The sequence below is a fragment of the Schistocerca gregaria genome, chromosome 9 (assembly GCF_023897955.1).
Source record: "Schistocerca gregaria isolate iqSchGreg1 chromosome 9, iqSchGreg1.2, whole genome shotgun sequence".
Lineage (NCBI taxonomy): Eukaryota > Metazoa > Arthropoda > Insecta > Orthoptera > Acrididae > Schistocerca > Schistocerca gregaria.
In genome coordinates, this window is record NC_064928.1 from 146,945,032 (window position 1) to 146,964,507 (window position 19,476).

The 19,476-nt window shown below is 40.8% G+C and overlaps 1 protein-coding gene across 25 annotated transcripts in view; it reads left to right on the plus strand.

Moving 5' to 3' along the window:
* LOC126291683 (uncharacterized) overlaps positions 1 to 19,476 on the plus strand; it is a 348,608-nt gene that overhangs the window by 246,815 nt on the left and 82,317 nt on the right. For all 25 annotated transcript variants that reach the window (XM_049985282.1, XM_049985285.1, XM_049985288.1 and 22 more), the window contains one exon: positions 12,059 to 12,907. In XM_049985282.1, the coding sequence (XP_049841239.1) occupies positions 12,059 to 12,907 (849 nt within the window). The remainder of the gene's footprint in view (positions 1 to 12,058; positions 12,908 to 19,476) is intronic.

Genomic DNA, 19,476 nt, shown 5'->3' on the forward strand with positions numbered 1-19,476 from the left:
AATTGTAATTGGAAAATCTGAAAAACCTAGAGCTTTCGAAAACAAACACTCCAGCACTTTCCATTTAGTACGAAGCTAAAGTGTTTGAATGAATGGTAATTTGTTTAGGGAGTGGTGTTTTGTTGCATTTGCTCATACTATTTAAAAATTCTTCAAACATTATCACTCAAGCTTGGGAAGTATTTGAGACAGCCAGTCTGCAAAAATCACAGAATAAAGTTTGTTGCAGCCTAAACCAAGAACAAGAACTTCTATAATCTAATGAGTCAGACACTGCAGCTTCAGTCACTGATTTGCAAACGCTTTGGAGTAATACCCAGCATACTGATGTAGAGGAATGGGTAGCATAAGGTGATGGTTCTGCTGTTACCAATGAAGAACTTGGAGGTTATCAGACCATTGATCTTGCTTTGCAACATTATAGTGTTGGAAAAGAGGATTCAGATGGTGAAAAAAAGGTGGAAGACAAAAAGATCAGCCACTCTGCAGCAATGGATGTGTGTGAGACTGCCCTCAAATATTTGAAACAACAGCATACTGCTGTAGCTGTTGTTGTTGTTGTTGTTGTCTTCAGTCCTGAGACTGGTTTGATGCAGCTCTCCATGCTACTCTATCCTGTGCAAGCTGCTTCATCTCCCAGTACCTACTGCAACCTACATCCTTCTGAATCTGCTTAGTGTACTCATCTCTCGGTCTCCCTCTACGATTTTTACCCTCCACGCTGCCCTCCAATGCTAAATTTGTGATCCCTTGATGCCTCAAAACATGTCCTACCAACCGATCCCTTCTTCTAGTCAAGTTGTGCCACAAACTTCTCTTCTCCCCAATCCTATTCAATACCTCCTCATTAGTTACGTGATCTATCCACCTTATCTTCAGTATTCTTCTGTAGCACCACATTTCGAAAGCTTCTATTCTCTTCTTGTCCAAACTAGTTATCGTCCATGTTTCACTTCCATACATGGCTACACTCCAAACAAATACTTTCAGAAACGACTTCCTGATACATAAATCTATATTCGATGTTAACAAATTTCTCTTCTTCAGAAACGCTTTCCTTGCCATTGCCAGTCTACATTTTATATCCTCCCTACTTCGACCATCATCAGTTATTTTACTTCCTAAATAGCAAAACTCCTTTACTACTTTAAGTGTCTCATTTCCTAATCTAATTCCCTCAGCATCACCCGATTTAATTTGACTACATTCCATTATCCTCGTTTTGCTTTTGTTGATGTTCATCTTATATCCACCTTTCAAGACACTGTCCATTCCGTTCAACTGCTCTTCCAAGTCCTTTGCCGTCTCTGACAGAATTACAATGTCATCGGCGAACCTCAAAGTTTTTACTTCGTCTCCATGAATTTTAATACCTACTCCAAATTTTTCTTTTGTTTCCTTTACTGCTTGCTCAATATACAGATTGAATAACATCGGGGAGAGGCTACAACCCTGTCTCACTCCTTTCCCAACCACTGCTTCCCTTTCATGCCCCTCGACTCTTATGACTGCCATCTGGTTTCTGTACAAATTATAAATAGCCTTTTGCTCCCTGTATTTTACCCCTGCCACCTTTAGAATTTGAAAAAGAGTATTCCAGTCAACATTGTCAAAAGCTTTCTCTAAGTCTACAAATGCTAGAAACGTAGGTTTGCCTTTTCTTAATCTTTCTTCTAAGGTAAGTCGTAAGGTCAGTATTGCCTCACGTGTTCCAACATTTCGACGGAATCCAAACTGATCCTCCCCGAGGTCTGCATCTACCAGTTTTTCCATTCGTCTGTAAAGAATTCGCGTTAGTATTTTGCAGCCGTGGCTTATTAAACTGATAGTTCGGTAATTTTCACATCTGTCAGCACCTGCTTTCTTTGGGATTGGAATTATTATATTCTTCTTGAAGTCTGAGGGTATTTCGCCTGTCTCATACATCTTGCTCACCAGCTGGTAGAGTTTTGTCATGACTGGCTCTCCCAAGGCCGTCAGTAGTTCTAATGGAATGTTGTCTACTCCGGGGGCCTTGTTTCGACTCAGGTCTTTCAGTGCTCTGTCAAACTCTTCACGCAGTATCGTATCTCCCATTTCGTCTTCATCTACATCCTCTTCTATTTCCATAATATTGTCCTCAAGTACATCGCCCTTGTATAAACCTTCTATATACTCCTTCCACCTTTCTGCCTTCCCTTCTTTGCTTAGAACTGGGCTGCCATCTGAGCTCTTGATATTCATACACGTGGTTCTCTTCTCTCCAAAGGTCTCTTTAATTTTCCTGTAGGCCGTATCTATCTTACCCCTAGTGAGATAAGCTTCTACATCCTTACATTTGTCCTCTAGCCATCCCTGTTTAGCCATTTTGCACTTCCTGTCAATCTCATTTTTGAGACGTTTGTATTCCTTTTTGCCTGTTTCATTTACTGCATTTTTATATTTTCTCCTTTCATCAATTAAATTCAATATTTCTTCTGTTACCCAAGGATTTCTGTAGCTATGGATGACATATTGTGGGCAAGGAAGTGGTTTGAAGCACCTGCAAAATCAATGTTTAAGAAGTTGAACAAAAAAAAATTTACACTTTTTTAAATAGATTTTCAAATTATAGAATTTTCTCTTTTTCCTTTCTCTTTATTATGAATGTAACTTATTTATTTATTTATTACATAATTTTGATTTTCTTCATTCTCCTCTGGTTATCCAACCTCTGTAGTGTTCCAACCATTGCCTGGTCACAAGAGTGACAGTTAATTGACTTTCTACTGTACTTATCTTTTGCTTGTCGTGTTTGCTCTAACTTTCTGTCTTCTTCTCTTTTGGGACTGTAATACCTTTCCCATTCTCGTTGTCAGTAAAACTGATTATGTGTACAGCACGTTGGCCTGGCTGCCAGAGCAGGTATTCTGTGTGATGGCTTTATGTTCACACACTAGGAGATAATGGCGTGCACTCCTTCGAATTGGGATGTGACTGCACCTACCGGTAGTCACATAATGGTATTAGTTCCCACTATGGCCAGGCAACCAGTTTACCTTGCTGAGTAAGGCCACGATGGTAGACATGTGTATGAAAACAAAGAAAACATTAAATGCAGTAGTTTACAAGAAAAACACCTTTTCCACGCAGCACATTAATTTAAAAAAAAATTAAAAACAATTATGCACCGAAAGCATTTTGCCTTTTTAACAAGGCATATTCAGTGGGTATCCTGGGATATTACACGATGTTTTTATTGTCACAGGCTATAGATTTTAAGTAGTTCATGGAAGAGTTTTATATTGACATACATCTATTATATGTCAACTGAGCAGCTTTCGTTCATGTGGAAAACCAGTTGAAAGCTTCCAATTTTTTGTGTATTCACAGTGTTTTTTTTAGCATAATACTTTAACCGTCATATTCTGTGTGTAGTGTGTCATTTGTTTTTGTGTTACCACCTACTTTAACTTGTTGTATTGTTTGACTGTATATACAGGTTGTCCCGTTTATCTTGACAACCCTAAATTACTGTGTGTCCAGATGCAAATTACAAAATGTTTCAAGCAAATGTTCTTTAGCCGTCATGGGGATATCAATCAGCATGATTGCCTTCATTGTAGCTTTGTTTTTTACAGAGATATGAACAGGGGTATGACTCTTTTAAATGACACTCTGTATTTTTTATTTGGTAATTCATTTCCTCTCTTAAAGACCTATTCAAAAATGTATCACACTGTACCATTGACTGAAACACAATGTTATTAATTACGTAACACAACAGTGACTTTGAACTCAGGATCACAAACTCGTCCACTTGCTGCAGTTGTCAGAAAACAAATGAAAACCAAGTGGAAACATGACACAAAATTGACTTTGACTTTCCTGCACCATTGCCGAGGAGTAGAACATTCAAAGGTGCTTAAGGTGGTGACCCTGGACACAGATACACTGGTGCACTCGTTGAATGAAATTATTATTTACTGCTTCCAGTGTTGCATGCTGAAGAGAATTACAAGCAAGCTCAGTACGTTCCTGCATGTCCTCTGGAGTTGTTGGAATATCGCGATAGATGTCGTCTTTAATGCATCCCCAAAGAAAAAAAAGAGTCCAGAGGATTTAAACCAGGGGACCTAGCAGGCCAAGTAACTGTTTCTCCTCGACCAATTCGTCTGGCAGGATATCTTCGGTTCAGAACACGATGCAAGACATTATGTACTGGACATCCATTGTGTTGATACCACATAAGCATTCTGGTTCTTAAGCCATCGGCACATGGACCGTGCTGTCGAATGTCAACGTTGAGCGTGCCAATTTCACCGTGCTGCTGAATGCTCAGGAATGATGCGACTTGTGCATACGGTATGTGGGACCCAACATGGTGTAAGTGATAGCAACGCACTCCAGTGGCATTTGTGGTATGTTTGTAGTTCATAAATCACACTGTTTATTAAATGGGTGCATGTAAAATCCCCATGTTAGCTCTGTTAAAACGCTCATTTCCTCTATTGTCCATATGTTAGTCACATTGTTTGATATATAATATATGCAAATAAAAACTTGAATATCCTGGTACATGTTTTAAGATGAAAAGGGAAGCACCGTGCCCAATCAATAAGCACATAAGCTTATAAAAGTTACATTACAAACAGTGCGATACAAATTTGCAATAGTTCTCCATGTAAGATAAACATTATTTCGTCATTCCCACATTTCAGTAAAACCCTAAGGTCATTCTTACTTGATCACTGTTCCTACCAGGTAGCAGAATCTTTACAGCATGTAAATTATGATACTTAAAAGAAAAAGGAGCAAAATATCTCTATACAAGCAGCCCAAGCTGTCCTGTAGGTTAAGCCAATTGAACAAATTCACCCCTCAAAAAAAGGTGAACTTATATTTACATAATGACAAATATTATAGTACATACTTATATTAAACTAATAATAAAGAATTAGAACCTATTAAAAATGCTAATGTTAGGAAAAAAAATTTAGACTTGGCGAGACGCGAACCACTACTACAGCACGTCACTTTGCGAACAGTTCATGCTACACTCACAACATGTACAGCGTGCCTAATCCTAACATGTTCCCAATTTCTAAAAGTATTAATTGTAGCTATGTTACTAATTGAAATTTAATTATAACAAATTGTACCAAGAACAGTGTGTTTTTGGGGGATTTCAGTGTGCTGTAGCCTTCAAATGGCATACCCTCATAATACGTAAGTTACAATAATTCTTTTGCCCTGAATATTATGTGTCTCATTATTTTATTGTGACGAATTGCACAGTTAACAATGGGTTTTCGGGTGATTCTCAATTTGCTGGTGCTCAGAAACGGCATATATACGTATAGTACTTACCTCAGCTCAGTACAGCCGATAGAAACACAAAAAACAACCGAAAATTTAAGCTCCTAGCTTTCAGAATAAATGTTCCTTCATCAGGGAGGAGAGAGGGGAAAGAAAGGGAAGAAGGGAAAGTGGATTTAGTTACTCACAACCCAGGTTATGAAGCAACAGGGAAAGGAAAACAGGGAAGGTAGCAAGGATGGAGGCATGGTTGTCAGAGGGATATTCTACTGCAGGTACTGTGCCAGTTTCAAACCAAAGAGGATGCATACAGAAGTAAAGAGGTGTATAGTATAAAGATGTAGGATGGAAAGATGCATGAATGGCTAAAGAGGAAAGGGAAAGAGGAGAAGACTGAAAAGTAAATGGGAATGAGGTTGTTTAACGTAGGTTTAGTCCAGGGGGATGGCGGGATGAAAGGATGTGCTGGAGTGCAAGTTCCCATCTCCGCAGTTCAGAGGGACTGGTGTTGGGTGGGAGAAGCCAAATGGCACATACAGTGTAGCAGGTTCCTAGGTCCCTAGAATTATGCTGGAGGGCATGCTCTGCTACTGGGTATTGGACATCTCCTAGGCGGACAGTTCGTCTGTGTCCGTTCATGCGCTCAGCCAGTTTAGTTGTTGTCATACCGATGTAAAAGGCTGTGCAGTGCAGGCATGTCAGCTGATAAATGACATGTGTAGTCTCACACGTGGCCCTGCCTTGAATTGTGTATGTTTTCCTAGTAGCGGGGCTGGAGTAGGTGGTTGTGGGGGGATGCATGGGGCAGGTTTTGCAGCGGGGTCGGTTACAGGGGTAGGAACCGCTGGGTAGAGAAGGTAGTCTGGGAATATTGCAGGGTTTAACAAGGATGTTACGGAGGTTAGGGGGACGACGAAAGGCAACTCTGGGTGGTGTGGGGAGAATTTTGTCAAGGGATGATCTCATTTCAGGGGTTGACTTGAGAAAGTCATATCCCTGGCGGAGTAATTTATTGATGTATTCGAGGCCAGGATAATATTGGGTGACAAGGGGGATGCTTCTGTGTGGTCTGAGGGTAGGAATATTGTTGTTGGACGGGGAGGAATGTATTGCTCGGGAGATCTGTTTGTGGACAAGGTCTGCAGGATTGTTGCGGGAGAGGAAAGCACTGGTCAGGTTATTGGTGTAACTGTTGAGGGATTCGTCACTGGAGCAGATACGTTTGCCACGAATACCTAGGCTGTAGGGAAGGGAGCGTTTGATGTGGAATGGATGGCAGCTATCAAAGTGAAGGTACTGTCGTTTTTTGGTGGGTTTGATATGGACAGAGGTGTGGATGTGAGCTTCAACAAGATGAAGGTCAACATCCAGGAAGGTGGCTTTGGTTTTGGAGAAGGACCAGGTGAAATTCAGATTCGAAAAGGAGTTGAGGTTATGGAGAAAATTAAGGAGTGTTTCTTCACCATGAGTCCAGACCACAAAGACGTCATCTATAAACCTATACCATGCCAGGGGAAGCAGCTGTTGGGTCTTCAGGAAAGCCTCCTCCATGCGGCCCATGAAGAGGTTGGCATAGGATGGAGCCATCCTGGTTCCCATGGCAGTTCCCCTGATTTGTTTGTAGGTCTGGCCTTCAAAAGTGAAGTAATTATGGGTGAGGATGAAGTTGGTAAGTGTGATAAGGAACGAGGTTTTTGGAAGATCTTCGGGTGGGCGTTGGGAGAGGTAGTGCTCAAGGGCAGAGAGACCATGGGTGTGTGGGATGTTTGTGTAAAGGGATGTAGCATCTATGGTGACAAGAAAGGTTTCAGGTGGGAGAGGAGTGGGAATGGATTTGAGGCGTTCTAGGAAGTGGTTTGTGTCCTTGATGTAGGATGGGAGTCTGCAGGTGATAGGTTGGAGGTGTTGGTCTACCAGAGCTGAGATACGTTCTGTTGGGGCTTTGAAGCCTGCTACAATGGGACGGCCAGGATGGTTCTCTTTGTGGATTTTGGGTAATAGGTAGAAGGTAGGGGTACGTGGCTCAGGTGGAGTGAGTAAGTCTATGGAAGCCATTGTGAGGCCTTGTGAGGGACCTTGGATTTTTAGGATTTTCTGCAGCTCAGTCTGAATGGAGGGAATGGGATCCTGGGTAACAGCTTTGTAGGTTGAGGTGTCGGAGAGTTGACGCAGTCCTTCTGCCACATACTCCACACGGTCAAGTACCACAGTTGTGGAGCCTTTATCCGCCGGAAGGATTACAATAAAGCGGTCTGTTTTCAGCTGCTTAATGGCACGGGATTCAGCTGGGGTGATGTTGGAGGTTGTCGGAATGTTCTTCAAGAAGGACTGGGAGGCAACACTGGATGTGAGGAATTCCTGAAACGTCTGCAAGGGATGGTTTTGGGGGAGGGGAGGAGGATCCCTTTGAGAAGGCGGTCGGAACTGTTCTAAACAAGGTTCAACACTGGGTCTAGTATTTGGGGGCTGTGTTTGGGTGGTGAAGTGATATTTCCAGTTGGCCTCCCTCTGACAACCATGCCTCCATCCTTGCTACCTTCCCTGTTTTCCTTTCCCTGTTGCTTCATAACCTGGGTTGTGAGTAACTAAATCCACTTTCCCTTCTTCCCTTTCTTTCCCCTCTCTCCTCCCTGATGAAGGAACATTTATTCCGAAAGCTAGGAGCTTAAATTTTCGGTTGTTTTTTGTGTTTCTATCGGCTGTACTGAGCTGAGGTAAGTACTAGCCAGCCCCTCTATCTCTTTGTTAGTAATTGTTTCACATCTTTATATGAGATTTTCCATTAATTAGATATATACGTATAGGTTTGAACTGTATGCCAGTATGGCACTTCACACCTCTGTGCTGAAGGTAGATGGCGTGTATGTGATGTCGGTGACGTTCTGCCATCTCATTGGTTAACGCTTAGACGCATGCTCAAAACATTTGACATGCTAGATATCGCTCGGCACGTTCGGAAAGACTTCCAGACGTGTTATTCCACACTCTTGACATCAGAAATTCGATACGCTCAATGTTGAGATGCACCGTCCATGTCCTATGGCTTTAGCGGCACTTCATCCAGAAGAGGAGGAAGAATTCATCCGAGAAAGTTGGCATATGCTGTGCCATTTAGACTACCATTGATGAAATAAGGGCCAATAATTGTAGTACCAAGCATCACACACCAGACGTTAACTCTCCATTGACGCTGATGTTCCACCTGTCTAAGCCATCGTTGATTGTCGCTGGAACAATAATACATGTTCCAGGTATTTACTTCTCCTTTGTTTGAGAAGGAACATTCATCGGTAAATAGAACATTGGAAAAGTAGTTTGGGTTGGCGAGGATTAGCTGCTGTGCCCACCAACATAACCGTACACGATTCTGGAAATCATTCCCGTGGAATTCTTGATGTAGGTGTATGTAGTAAGAATGGAACTGGTGACATGTAGGAATACTATGTACACTGGTTTTAGGAGTGCCAATCTTGTGTTCTAGCTGTCTTATGCTCACATGTGGCTTCATAGCAATGGAAACGAGAACAGTAACTTCTGCAGCTTCATCTGTGCGACTACGGTTGCGTTGTTGTGGGTTGAAACTTCCCGTTTCCTGAAGTGTCACAGCAAGATGAGAAAACATCTGTCAGGAAGGTGTGTTCTTGTTAGGATATCGCTCTCTGTACGGTTTCACTGCCTGCATAACATTTCTCTTACTTTCAACAACAACAACAACAACAACAACAGTAAAAGAAACATTATATCGATGCAGTTTGTTGGAAGGACAGCCTGTACTGTACGCCTACTCTACACAACAGTATTTAAAAGGACTAAACTATTGTACTAAATGTACCCATACATAAGAAAACGGTATTGCAATTACTGTTCTGCTAACTTACATTCCCCATAGGTGAGTACTATTTTACCTTCTCTTCATTGGTGTACAGTCTACTCACACAACTCTCCAACTGACGATGGTGGACGGAATGACTGGTGTGCATTCTACTTATGTTAACATTTATTCTCCGTCAACGTCAGCACGTGGATGTGTTCCATTACCCCTAGTACCTGCACTAAGAGCTGGGAGTGTCAACGTCAATGTTGTGTTATGTAATTAATTACATTGTGTTTGAATGAATTGTACACTGTGATACATTTTTGAATTACATTGTGTTTGAATGAATTGTACACTGTGATACATTTTTGAATAGGTCTTTAGGAGAGGAAATGAATTACTGAATAAAAAATACAGGGTGCCAATTAAAAAAGTCATACTGCTGTTCATATCTTTGTAAAAAACAAAGCTACAACGAAGGCAATCACGCTGATTGATGTCAACCGACGACTAAAGAACATTTGCTTGAACATTTTGTAATTTGCATCTGGACAAGCAGCTATTTAAGGTGGTCAAGATAAGTGGGACACCCTGTATATTGGTGCAAGTTTGTTTGTTTGTGTGTGTGTGTGTGTGTGTGTGTGTGTGTGTGTGTGTGTCTGTCTGTCTGTCTACTTGTTTTCCAGTTTTCTGTCCAGTTGTGTACTTAGGATAGGAATGGAATTTGTAGTCATCTGGTGGTATAGTCAGTAAAATTTTTCAGGGAATGCAATTGCATTGTCAATATGTAAAATTCTCCAACATTTCAATCACTGTTGTAGGTGGCCTTCCTCAGTGTGTTGGCCTGATTACAGAATGAGAGAAACTTAACTTGTTATATAGTAGTGGAACAAGCTGTTACCATAACCTGATAGGGTATTGAGGCTAAGGAAGATGGATGTTAGACGGTCTTCATTGATGTCTGTTTTATTTCTTATCATTGGTGGAAATAGGCAAATGAGAAACAGGCCACAGTTGTCAAATAGTGCTGTTTACATGCTACCTGTTGCTCACTGAGGCATGCCGGTACTCTTGTGTACTTACAGCTGCTGTGGTCTCTTGCACACCTGTGTGAGTTGCTTTGCAAATGCTATTGTCGTTTAGCACTGTTAATGCTGGCAGCCAACACTATGAAAGTCTCTACCCGCCTTCTCTATTCGTGTTGGTAGGTTGCTTGGCTATTTGTATTGTCTCTCTAGTCTTCATTCTCAAGCTAAATGACTGTTTCACCAGTACAAGTGTTTCTCTCTTTGTTATCCGCTTGCTGCACACATCCTGATGTTCCGCCCCCTGCTGACTTGATGTGTTGCCTCAGATGAGTGTATCTTTCGTATCAGATATCCGTGTGCTAATCAGTTGCCCCATCTCACACATATACACTAATCCGCACTTGCAGCTAATTTTGTAATCTCCAACAGTATGCAGCTTGTCGACTGCATCTTTTGCTGAGCCAAAGCAAATTTTTATTTTGTTGTTGCTTTGGAAAATTGGCTTGATATCTGCTCAGTAGAGAATTTTTTCCACTGATTCAGTGAATCCTTGCACATGAGGTAATAGGGGCCTGTTTTGTACTTCCGTCTACTCTTCCCTATTACCTTCATCCTTTGTCACAACAGCTTTATCGATCATCTTCATCCCATAACCATAGTTCCCCTTTCAAATGTTCTTCATCACTGATCCTGTGGATCCCCTTGGTTAAAGTATGCAGGGTGGATTTCTTGTGCATATGGTGAGAGTGGGAGGAGTCATGCAGGTACCTGTTTGTGCTGGTGAATTTTCTATATGCTCTGTGGCCAAGTTTACCATAAGGCTTTCAGTAAACCTCCACATCGAGAAAAGACAGTAACCTATTCTTTTCTATGTTCGTAGCAAATTGAATTTTGCAGTGCACTGTTGATTGAGGTTTTGGTGGAAGTTCTATAGCTCTTCTTCTACTTGTGGCCAGATAACAACATACTGTTAACATACTGTAGGTTTGTTAGTTGCATTTGTGTATGTGTGTCCACATGTGCATGCGTGTGAAGGAATCACATGTACAAATGTCCAAAAATGACCTGTTGGTTTTTTTCCCTGTAATTAGTTGACTTCAGATACTTTAAAAGTATGAAACACAATCTTTCTCTAATGCGCATTGTTGAGTGCATCAACCACATCGCTTTTCAGAGTCAAAGGATCATGCCACACGACTAAATACCACAGGTACATTTAATATCTTCTAGAATAGCAGAGCAGCTTCAGTCCCTTTTCTTGAAACAACAATCAGTTACTGACAGAATCATCAATTTCTTCAGAATTATATGATGGTGCATAGCAAAATTGGCCAGAGATAGGGATAAAACGTGTGCAGTATATTAAATTTGTGTGAAATATATTAAATATGTGTGAAATATTGTATGTATGTATGTATGTATGTATGTGAAATATTTGTACATTGATCAAAACTGCAGGCAGAAAGAAATTGTGTGGATTAAATTGGAAAAATTGATGCATCTCACATGGTCAATCATGAGTTACTTGCTCTCAAGGAGGACAGCCTAAAAATGATTTTTATTTTTCCAGAAGATGGAAAGATGAGGAATATTGTTTACCCTAAAGCATTTGCAAAAAGTTCTTCAAAATAATTTATGCACAAATGGTGTTTCATTTATGTCATACAGGTGAACATGTCTGTTTTGTATGGCAGTAACCACTTAGAAAGAAAGAGTGAGGCACGACGTGCTGGGCGCAACTAGTCTGTAATCAAAATCCTTCTTCTCTTCTTTTCTTTTTTTGTTTGCAATTTTTATTTTCAATGTTATTGTGTAAATAAATAAAAAGAATTAATTTCTTGAAAATATTGTATGGTGTGTAAACACGGCATTCATGTTAATTGGATAAGTAACGTATGAAAGTGAAGCTTATGTGACACTCTTCTGTATTTTGTTTTAGAGGCTGAAATGTTTGGTTGCAGCAGAGGATGATGGAAATGTGGTTCCGTGCCACGAGGTGGATGCTTCCTTTTATGAAGAGTGGACGAAACGTGTAAGAGAAGCGGACCGGAAGGCAGAGGCTGGTTTTGCACCTAAATATTCCAAGAAATACAAGGGCCGCAAAGAAACATTTGATGAGATGCCAACTCCCAGTGACGATGGGAAAGAATTAATTTTGTCACAGAAGCTCAGTTCTACTTCTCCCACGAATTGCAAACAGCACAATGTTGTACCAAACAAGCTAGCTCTGTTAGGTTGGAAAGATTTGCACTCTCCATCAAATTGTGTCCCCAGTAACGAATCCCCTGCAACAAGACCTCTCAACACAAGTGATGGTGGGACAAATGATTCTGAGGAGGACTGCATAATTACTGATGTTCGGCTTTGTAGCAGTCCTTCTAGTGTTCTCCACAAAACCCCACCATTGGGTATAAGGAAGAACTCCAGTACTAGTACAACACTAACAGGACAAAGAAATCTGGGTAAATCGCTTACAGACATAAGACCAGAGCAGCAAATAGGCGAATCTAATGAGTTAACAGTAATTGGAGTCAGCCGTACCTCTAGTCCGAGGAAACGGCAGCAATGTAATAAGTCACAATTTCAGAGCAGTGCCTTTAGTGCATGCCATTGTCGTTCCAAGCGTGTCCAGCGAAGATGTCGTTCCGCTAGCCCGAGGCTGTGCAGTGTCAACGATTATTACAGAACTGAGGATGACGATGACGAAGACGACGATGACGACTACGATGACGACAAGTATGATTTTGATCCCGTCACACGTCTACAGCAGATAAACAAGCAGATAGAGGTGAGTAAAACTATCCAGAAAATTCCTCAGTGGTGTAGCAACTAAGATGCCCTCTATTGGTTGATATACGGATGTGAAAGCACTGTACATTGGTGTTGATTGATTAATTTATTGACACTGTATTTGGGAACTTGATGAAACACCACACGTGTGGAAGTATCTGAAATTAATTTTGTACTTTTTGTTCCCTGTAAAACTGTTAGCTCTCTTATAATTTTGAGGTACTTTAATCATTTTTGGAAAGTGACTATCAACAGCCATCAAGTAATGTATAAAATGCTTTTATTTTAAACCCAAATATCAACCAGTTTCAGTGGACCACCTCCACAGATAAGGTTAAAATGGTGTAAGCCACAACATTCCATTTGTCATTAATTAAATAACGTGTAAAGCATGTCACAAACACCAATATATGGTAAAGGACTTTCAGAAGCAAACACATTAATACCAAGTGTACACAGAGTAGTATTGAAGAAAAGATCAGGACTACTATATTGTAAATATGCAATTTTGGCTGACTAATTGTTTTTGCTTGTATAAAAAAAATTCATAATTATTGGAGTAAGAGATTATTATGGTTGAATTGAGGATATACACTGAGGTGAGATGATAAAAGTTGTAGGATAGTGATGTACACATATACAGATGGCTGTAGTATCATGTACACAAGGTATAAAAGGGGAATGCACTGGTGGTGTCACAGTCCTGATCTTTTCTTCAGTACTGCTCTGTGTACACTTTGTATGTGTCTGTATTAATATGCTTGCTTCTGAAAGTCCTGTGTCATATATTGATGTTCGTGATATGCTCTACACATTATTTAAGTAATGGCAAATGTAATATTGGGGCTTAAACAATTTTAACCGTATCCATGATGATGGCCCATGACTGAAACCAGTTAATATTTGGCTTTAAAGTCAGAGCAGCTAATAGTGAAACATATATTTTATACAACGAAGTACTCTTCCTTGTAAATATGCAATTTTGGCTGACAAATGTTAACTTGAGAACTGAACACTGTTTCTAGGTTGCATGTTTTCACTTTTATAAAAAAGTTTTGTAATTGTGGGCACATGATGGGAAAGAAGAGACTTCGAACGTGGACTGGTAGTTGGAGTTACATGCAGTGAACACTCCATTTTGGAAATCAGTAGGGTATTCAATATTCTGAGATGCCCAGTGTCAAGAGTGTGCAGAGAATACCATATCTCAGGCATTACCTCTCACCACAGACAACGCAGTATTCGATGGCCTTCACTTAATCCCTCCAGTGGGCTCACAACTCTTTTATGAGTACATGCTTGGCTACCACGGGCCCCCAGCCTTTCAGCCTTTGCAGCATTACTTCCTTTCCATGCTGCAAGCTTATACATCCCCTTCCCCCCTCTGTCTCTTCGTTGGATGGTTTTCTTGGTGCAGACCCTGCTTGGACCTGGTTTATGATTTGGGACTTAAGTTTCCACTTTTGGTATTTTCTACAACTTTTCATAACACATGGTTCCCATTGTTGGATTTGACCTGCCACCAATTTTCAGAATTCTCCAGAAGTGCAGATTGTGCAGGGCTCTCCAAGCAATGGATTTCTGGCAAGGTAGCCACTTCTGAGTGGGTGTGGTGCCCCAATCGGTGGCACCATGTTGGATGAGCCGCAGATGAAGTTATCTCCCATTGGTTGCAATAAGGCCCCAGCAGTCTCTCTCTCTCTCTCTCTCTCTCTCTCTCTCTCTCTCTCTCTCTCTCTCTCCGATTTTGTGGCCTTCATGGAACCACTCTAGCCAACTTTATATAAAGAATTTTCCAGTTTTCTGTCAGCTCAGTACTTCTTCATTCTCTCGGATCTTACCCTTCTTTCTCCATCGGAAATCACACTTCCTATTGTCTGTTTGTTGATTCTCATTTGCAGTCTGGTTTGTTTGTCTGTGAGTTTCCTGGTTTTGTTTCTTAGGTCTTCCAATGTAATCTGTAGCTGAGTGGTGGGTCAGTTAACATGATGACTGTTTTTTCAAAGGACATTCCAAGACGAATTTTCTGTGTTATTTCGTACAGTGAGATAACTTTTCTTTGGTTTTCTGAATACTGTTGGACAAGAGAGCAAGGTCATCAGCAAATCCTAGGCAATTTAAACTTATTTTGTCTTTGTGTCTTCCAATTTAGATGTTCTTTGGGTTAATCTTGTACCATTCCCACATTATATATTCTAAAGCACAGTTGAATGGCAGGGGGGCCAAGTAATCTCCTTGTCTTAAACTTGTTTTTATGATGAATGGCTCGGAGAGTTCCCCCCTGAACTTGACTTTTGATACAGTGCTGGCTAAGTTGAGTTCTATCAATTTGATTAATTTTGTATGGAGCCTGAAATTTCTTAAGATTTTAACATTGAAGGTCTATGGCTACAGTCATATGCTTTTTTAAAATTCTTGAATGTTATTTCAAGAGGTTTATTTCGTTTCTTGTAATATGCTATGGCTAATTTTAAAGTGATGATTTGTTCTGCACAGCTTCTCCGAGGTTTGAAGCCTCCTTGCTATTCACCTAATCCTTCCTCTAGTTGCTATTTGATCTTCTTGTATAGGATTCTGGAGAAAACCTTGTATGTACAGCCTAAGAGAGAGATACCTGTGTAATTATCTGTGTTGATTCTATCTTCTTTGTGGAGTGGGTGGGTTATGGCTGTGGTCCAATGTTCGGGAAACGTTTCTGTTATCCAGAGTTTTTTTAGGGCTATGTGTAAGGATGTTCGAACTATATCACTGGTATATTTCCACATTTCTGCAAAAACTTGGTCTTCTCCTCATGCCTTATAATTTTGCATCTCTCTGAGTGCCGTTTCCACCTCTTGGATTGTTGGAGGATTTATGAGATCAAGTAGAATCTTGATGGGTGTGTCTGTATTAATTGCTAAAAGTTCCTGGGGTTCTTCACAATTCAAAAGTTTACTGGATGCTTTTGCCATGATTTTGGCATTTTCTTTGTCATAATGTGCCATTTTCCCATCTTCCCTTTTCAGCATTAATGTGGGAGGGGCAAATTTTTGTAATTGTCTTCCAAACATTTTGTAAAAGTCTCTGGAATTGGTTTTATGGTAATTTTCTTCTATTGAGTCAATTAGATCTTTCTGTGATTTGTCTCTTGGTTTGCCTGATAACTTGTGTGAACTTTTTCCTGATGATATTTTTGAGGTTGGTAGCATTTTCTTCTGTTTTGTGTGTTTGAAATTTTAACCATGCATGATGTCTTTCTTCATGAATTTTGTCACATTCTGAGTTCCACATGTCTTTTATGTGGGTTCAATGGGGCTAAATTTTCAGCTTATTGCGTGGGAATTTGAACCAGTTCTTCTATGTCTCTATGGAATGAAAGTCCTCTTTTACTACAGACAGACCATACCATGCTCTCTTCCCTATCTATGCCATGAGAGAAACTTTGGGCTAAGTAGCAAGCAGAGCAATTCTCCCTGCAATACTTAGTTTACTGGACTGATGGGGATTCCTTCTCACCACAAAGCCTTTATTCTTTTTGAAGAAATTAGAAGACAAGATTGAGGAAGGGGCAGCCATCTCTAAAATGAAAAATAGATCAATTTTTATCAAAACTGTATTTCTTACCTCCAAAGGTACATTCTGACCAAATTCTGGCTTCCTAGCTTTATTATTTAGCGCTACTTTTTTTTCCTTAAAACTGCGTTTTTATGGAAACTATTAGCTTAATTACATTAACACTTAATATTTAAAACATTATTACAATAAGATATACGTTGACGAGGTGTAAACAGAAATTTTGACTTTTAATTTTATATTTAATTGTGGTGCAATGCTTGTGTGCTACACGTGGACGCCTTAAAGTGACATGGCACTACTAGCAATGAACTGGGGCAATTCCCAGCACACTTGCTCGCCTCTGTATCTCACACGATACAGCGCTTGTTTCATTTCAAGGGTTACTCGACCAAACATGCCCCCTCATGGTTGAGGGCTCTCCTCATGCTGCTTTCCTTTCATCTACTATGGGATTGTTGGCTTCTCACCCACTGGTGCATTTGTCCCCATTTTGCACCCAGATATAAATCACCTTCCTCTGATTTCTCTCGGCAGGTAGGGGTCTCTCGGGACACTTCCATCTGAGGCTTCTGCCAGTCTACAACTGCCATATCTTCTAAGGAGAGGAAAGGTAAGAACAAGTCCTCCAAGAAGGAGATCCCAGTGGCACTCAAACCACCGGATTCCGACAGTTCCACTTGTGGCTGAGGCAGAGGTACCATCGGCCCCTGAGACCCTGGATTGCACCACGCAACGGAACCCGAAACTTGTGTTTGTTGATGCCTTAACACCTCAGCCAGTGACAGCAGGTGACATAACTGACCTCCTTGGTCCCTTCACGATCTCACAGTACATACTTCCTGTGCCTTCTGCATTGCCCTTCAGGAATTGGTTTCCAGCAATGCAGAAACCTGCTTTACATGGATATTGGGGATATTATAAGAATCATGCTACCTATGACAGGGTGTTGGGCAGTGTTTTGCACATAGGTTCTGGACACTCTTATTTAATGAACTTGGGTCTCTTAATACCCCTTTGGAGGCTGTGGCTGTTCAGGTAAGAGCATTTCAAGATACTACCATCTGCAGCAGTCACCCCCCCCCCCCCCTCCCCCAATGGTGAAGAGTCTCAGAATGTATTGTTTGTGTTGGTATCTCAGCTTTCCCCACCTTTCCTAATCTTGGGTGATATCATTGCCCATAACCCTTTGGGGGGTGGAATCGCTATCACTGGGCGCGGTCAAGACTTTGAAAACTTACTGGCACAACTTGACACATCCACTGAAGAATTCATATGACCTGTGTGATAGTGACCACTTCTTGATCTTCCTGTACCTCTCTGTGTCACTCCATGGGACCCCTGCCTCGATCCCCTGTTCGTCACGCCCACTCTGATGGAAGACAGTATCTTAGTGGTCATCAGAAATCATTGAGACCATTAGAGACCGTAGGTGGGCTGTATATCAGCAAGAACATCACTGTCGCTTTGTGAATCTCTCCTGCTTTCACTAAACCACTCTGTACCACTAATATTTTCCAATAACTCATGAAATTCATCGTCATTAAGTCCACTACTTATGCTAAGTGTTGGACTCAATTTTTAACACAAAAGTGCATGAAATAAACAAAGTGCAAACACTAACTTAATGAAAAATAGCTGAGAAACAATATTAAATAAGAATGCTGCCCAAAAACAATAATGTAGGATGAAATAACAGAATGTAAACAAATATTATGAAGCACTATCTCAACAAACAAACAATACGAATCAGAATTATCATTCAGTGATAATTCACTGCAGCAACACTCAAAAGTCAATATATCACTGTACACTTAAATCGAAATGTCAAATGTCAATACTGAACATACTAGCACCATCTAGCAGTTAATTTCGTAAGTTGAGTTAAACTGAACAGGGTACTGACAAATCACCATTCTCACGGTACTTTCATTGTTAGGGGGTGAGAGTAGATTGTTACCTTGATATTCTATGAATTAAGGTACCTATCCAGTAACTCATATAGAAGATCTTTGATGATTTTTTTTAAAAATTTTGAGTTAGAACAAACACACAAATTCTAGTTCTAAATTGGCTCCTGAGTTTCTCCTGGATTCTAGGTTGTAAGAGTTTAGCTGTGGTTTAGGTCAAATTTTGTGGACAGTTCTATTTTACCTGTTGAGGCATGCCATATCACGGTACACACTGATGTAAATTCAAGATGCATTGTGGGTATACATGGACACACACACACACACACACACACACACACACACACACACACACACACACACACACACACACACAGACAGACTTAACAGGTTGAGGGGGTTGTGTGATATTATTTGAGTGATTACCTTATAAAGTAAAATTTTCAAAGAACATGGCTGTATGAGCACACTTATACAAATGATATTACACCCCCTCTGGCTTGGATGCATGTGCTGACTCAATTGGGAAGAGTGGCCTCAAGCCATTATATCCTCTCCCAAAGCCAATTGACCGACAGCTGTTGTAATTGGTCCTTGATATCCTGGCTTTGGAATGGATTTGATGTCAATGCTGATCCCATACGTTCTATTGGGACAGATCTGACTTTCTATGAAAGTACCTAAACATCATACAGACAGATCAGAGAGATACATACCACGGTTGGACAACTGTCGTACTGTTGAATAATGACATCACAAAACTGTCACATGAGACATACCACACGAGGATGCAGGATCTCAGTGACGTACTGTTGTGCCGTCGGAGTTAACCAGCTGCGATCTGAATTCGCACCCGATGGTTCCCCTCACTGTGACGCCAAGCTCCAAAACTTTGGAAGAATGGGACCTCTACCAACGTCACCGTCATAATTGCCAGTGGTGGTTGTCTGGTGTTGTGCTGGACTGCGGTTCGTCACTCAGTACAGTGTGAAGCTATTTGTCAGCAGTCCGTGCTTTCCAGTGGCATTGCCACTCCAGATGCAGCCATCTGTGTTGTGATGTTGTTGCAGCCTATACATAGAGCGGTAATTCTGTAGTCCGGCTG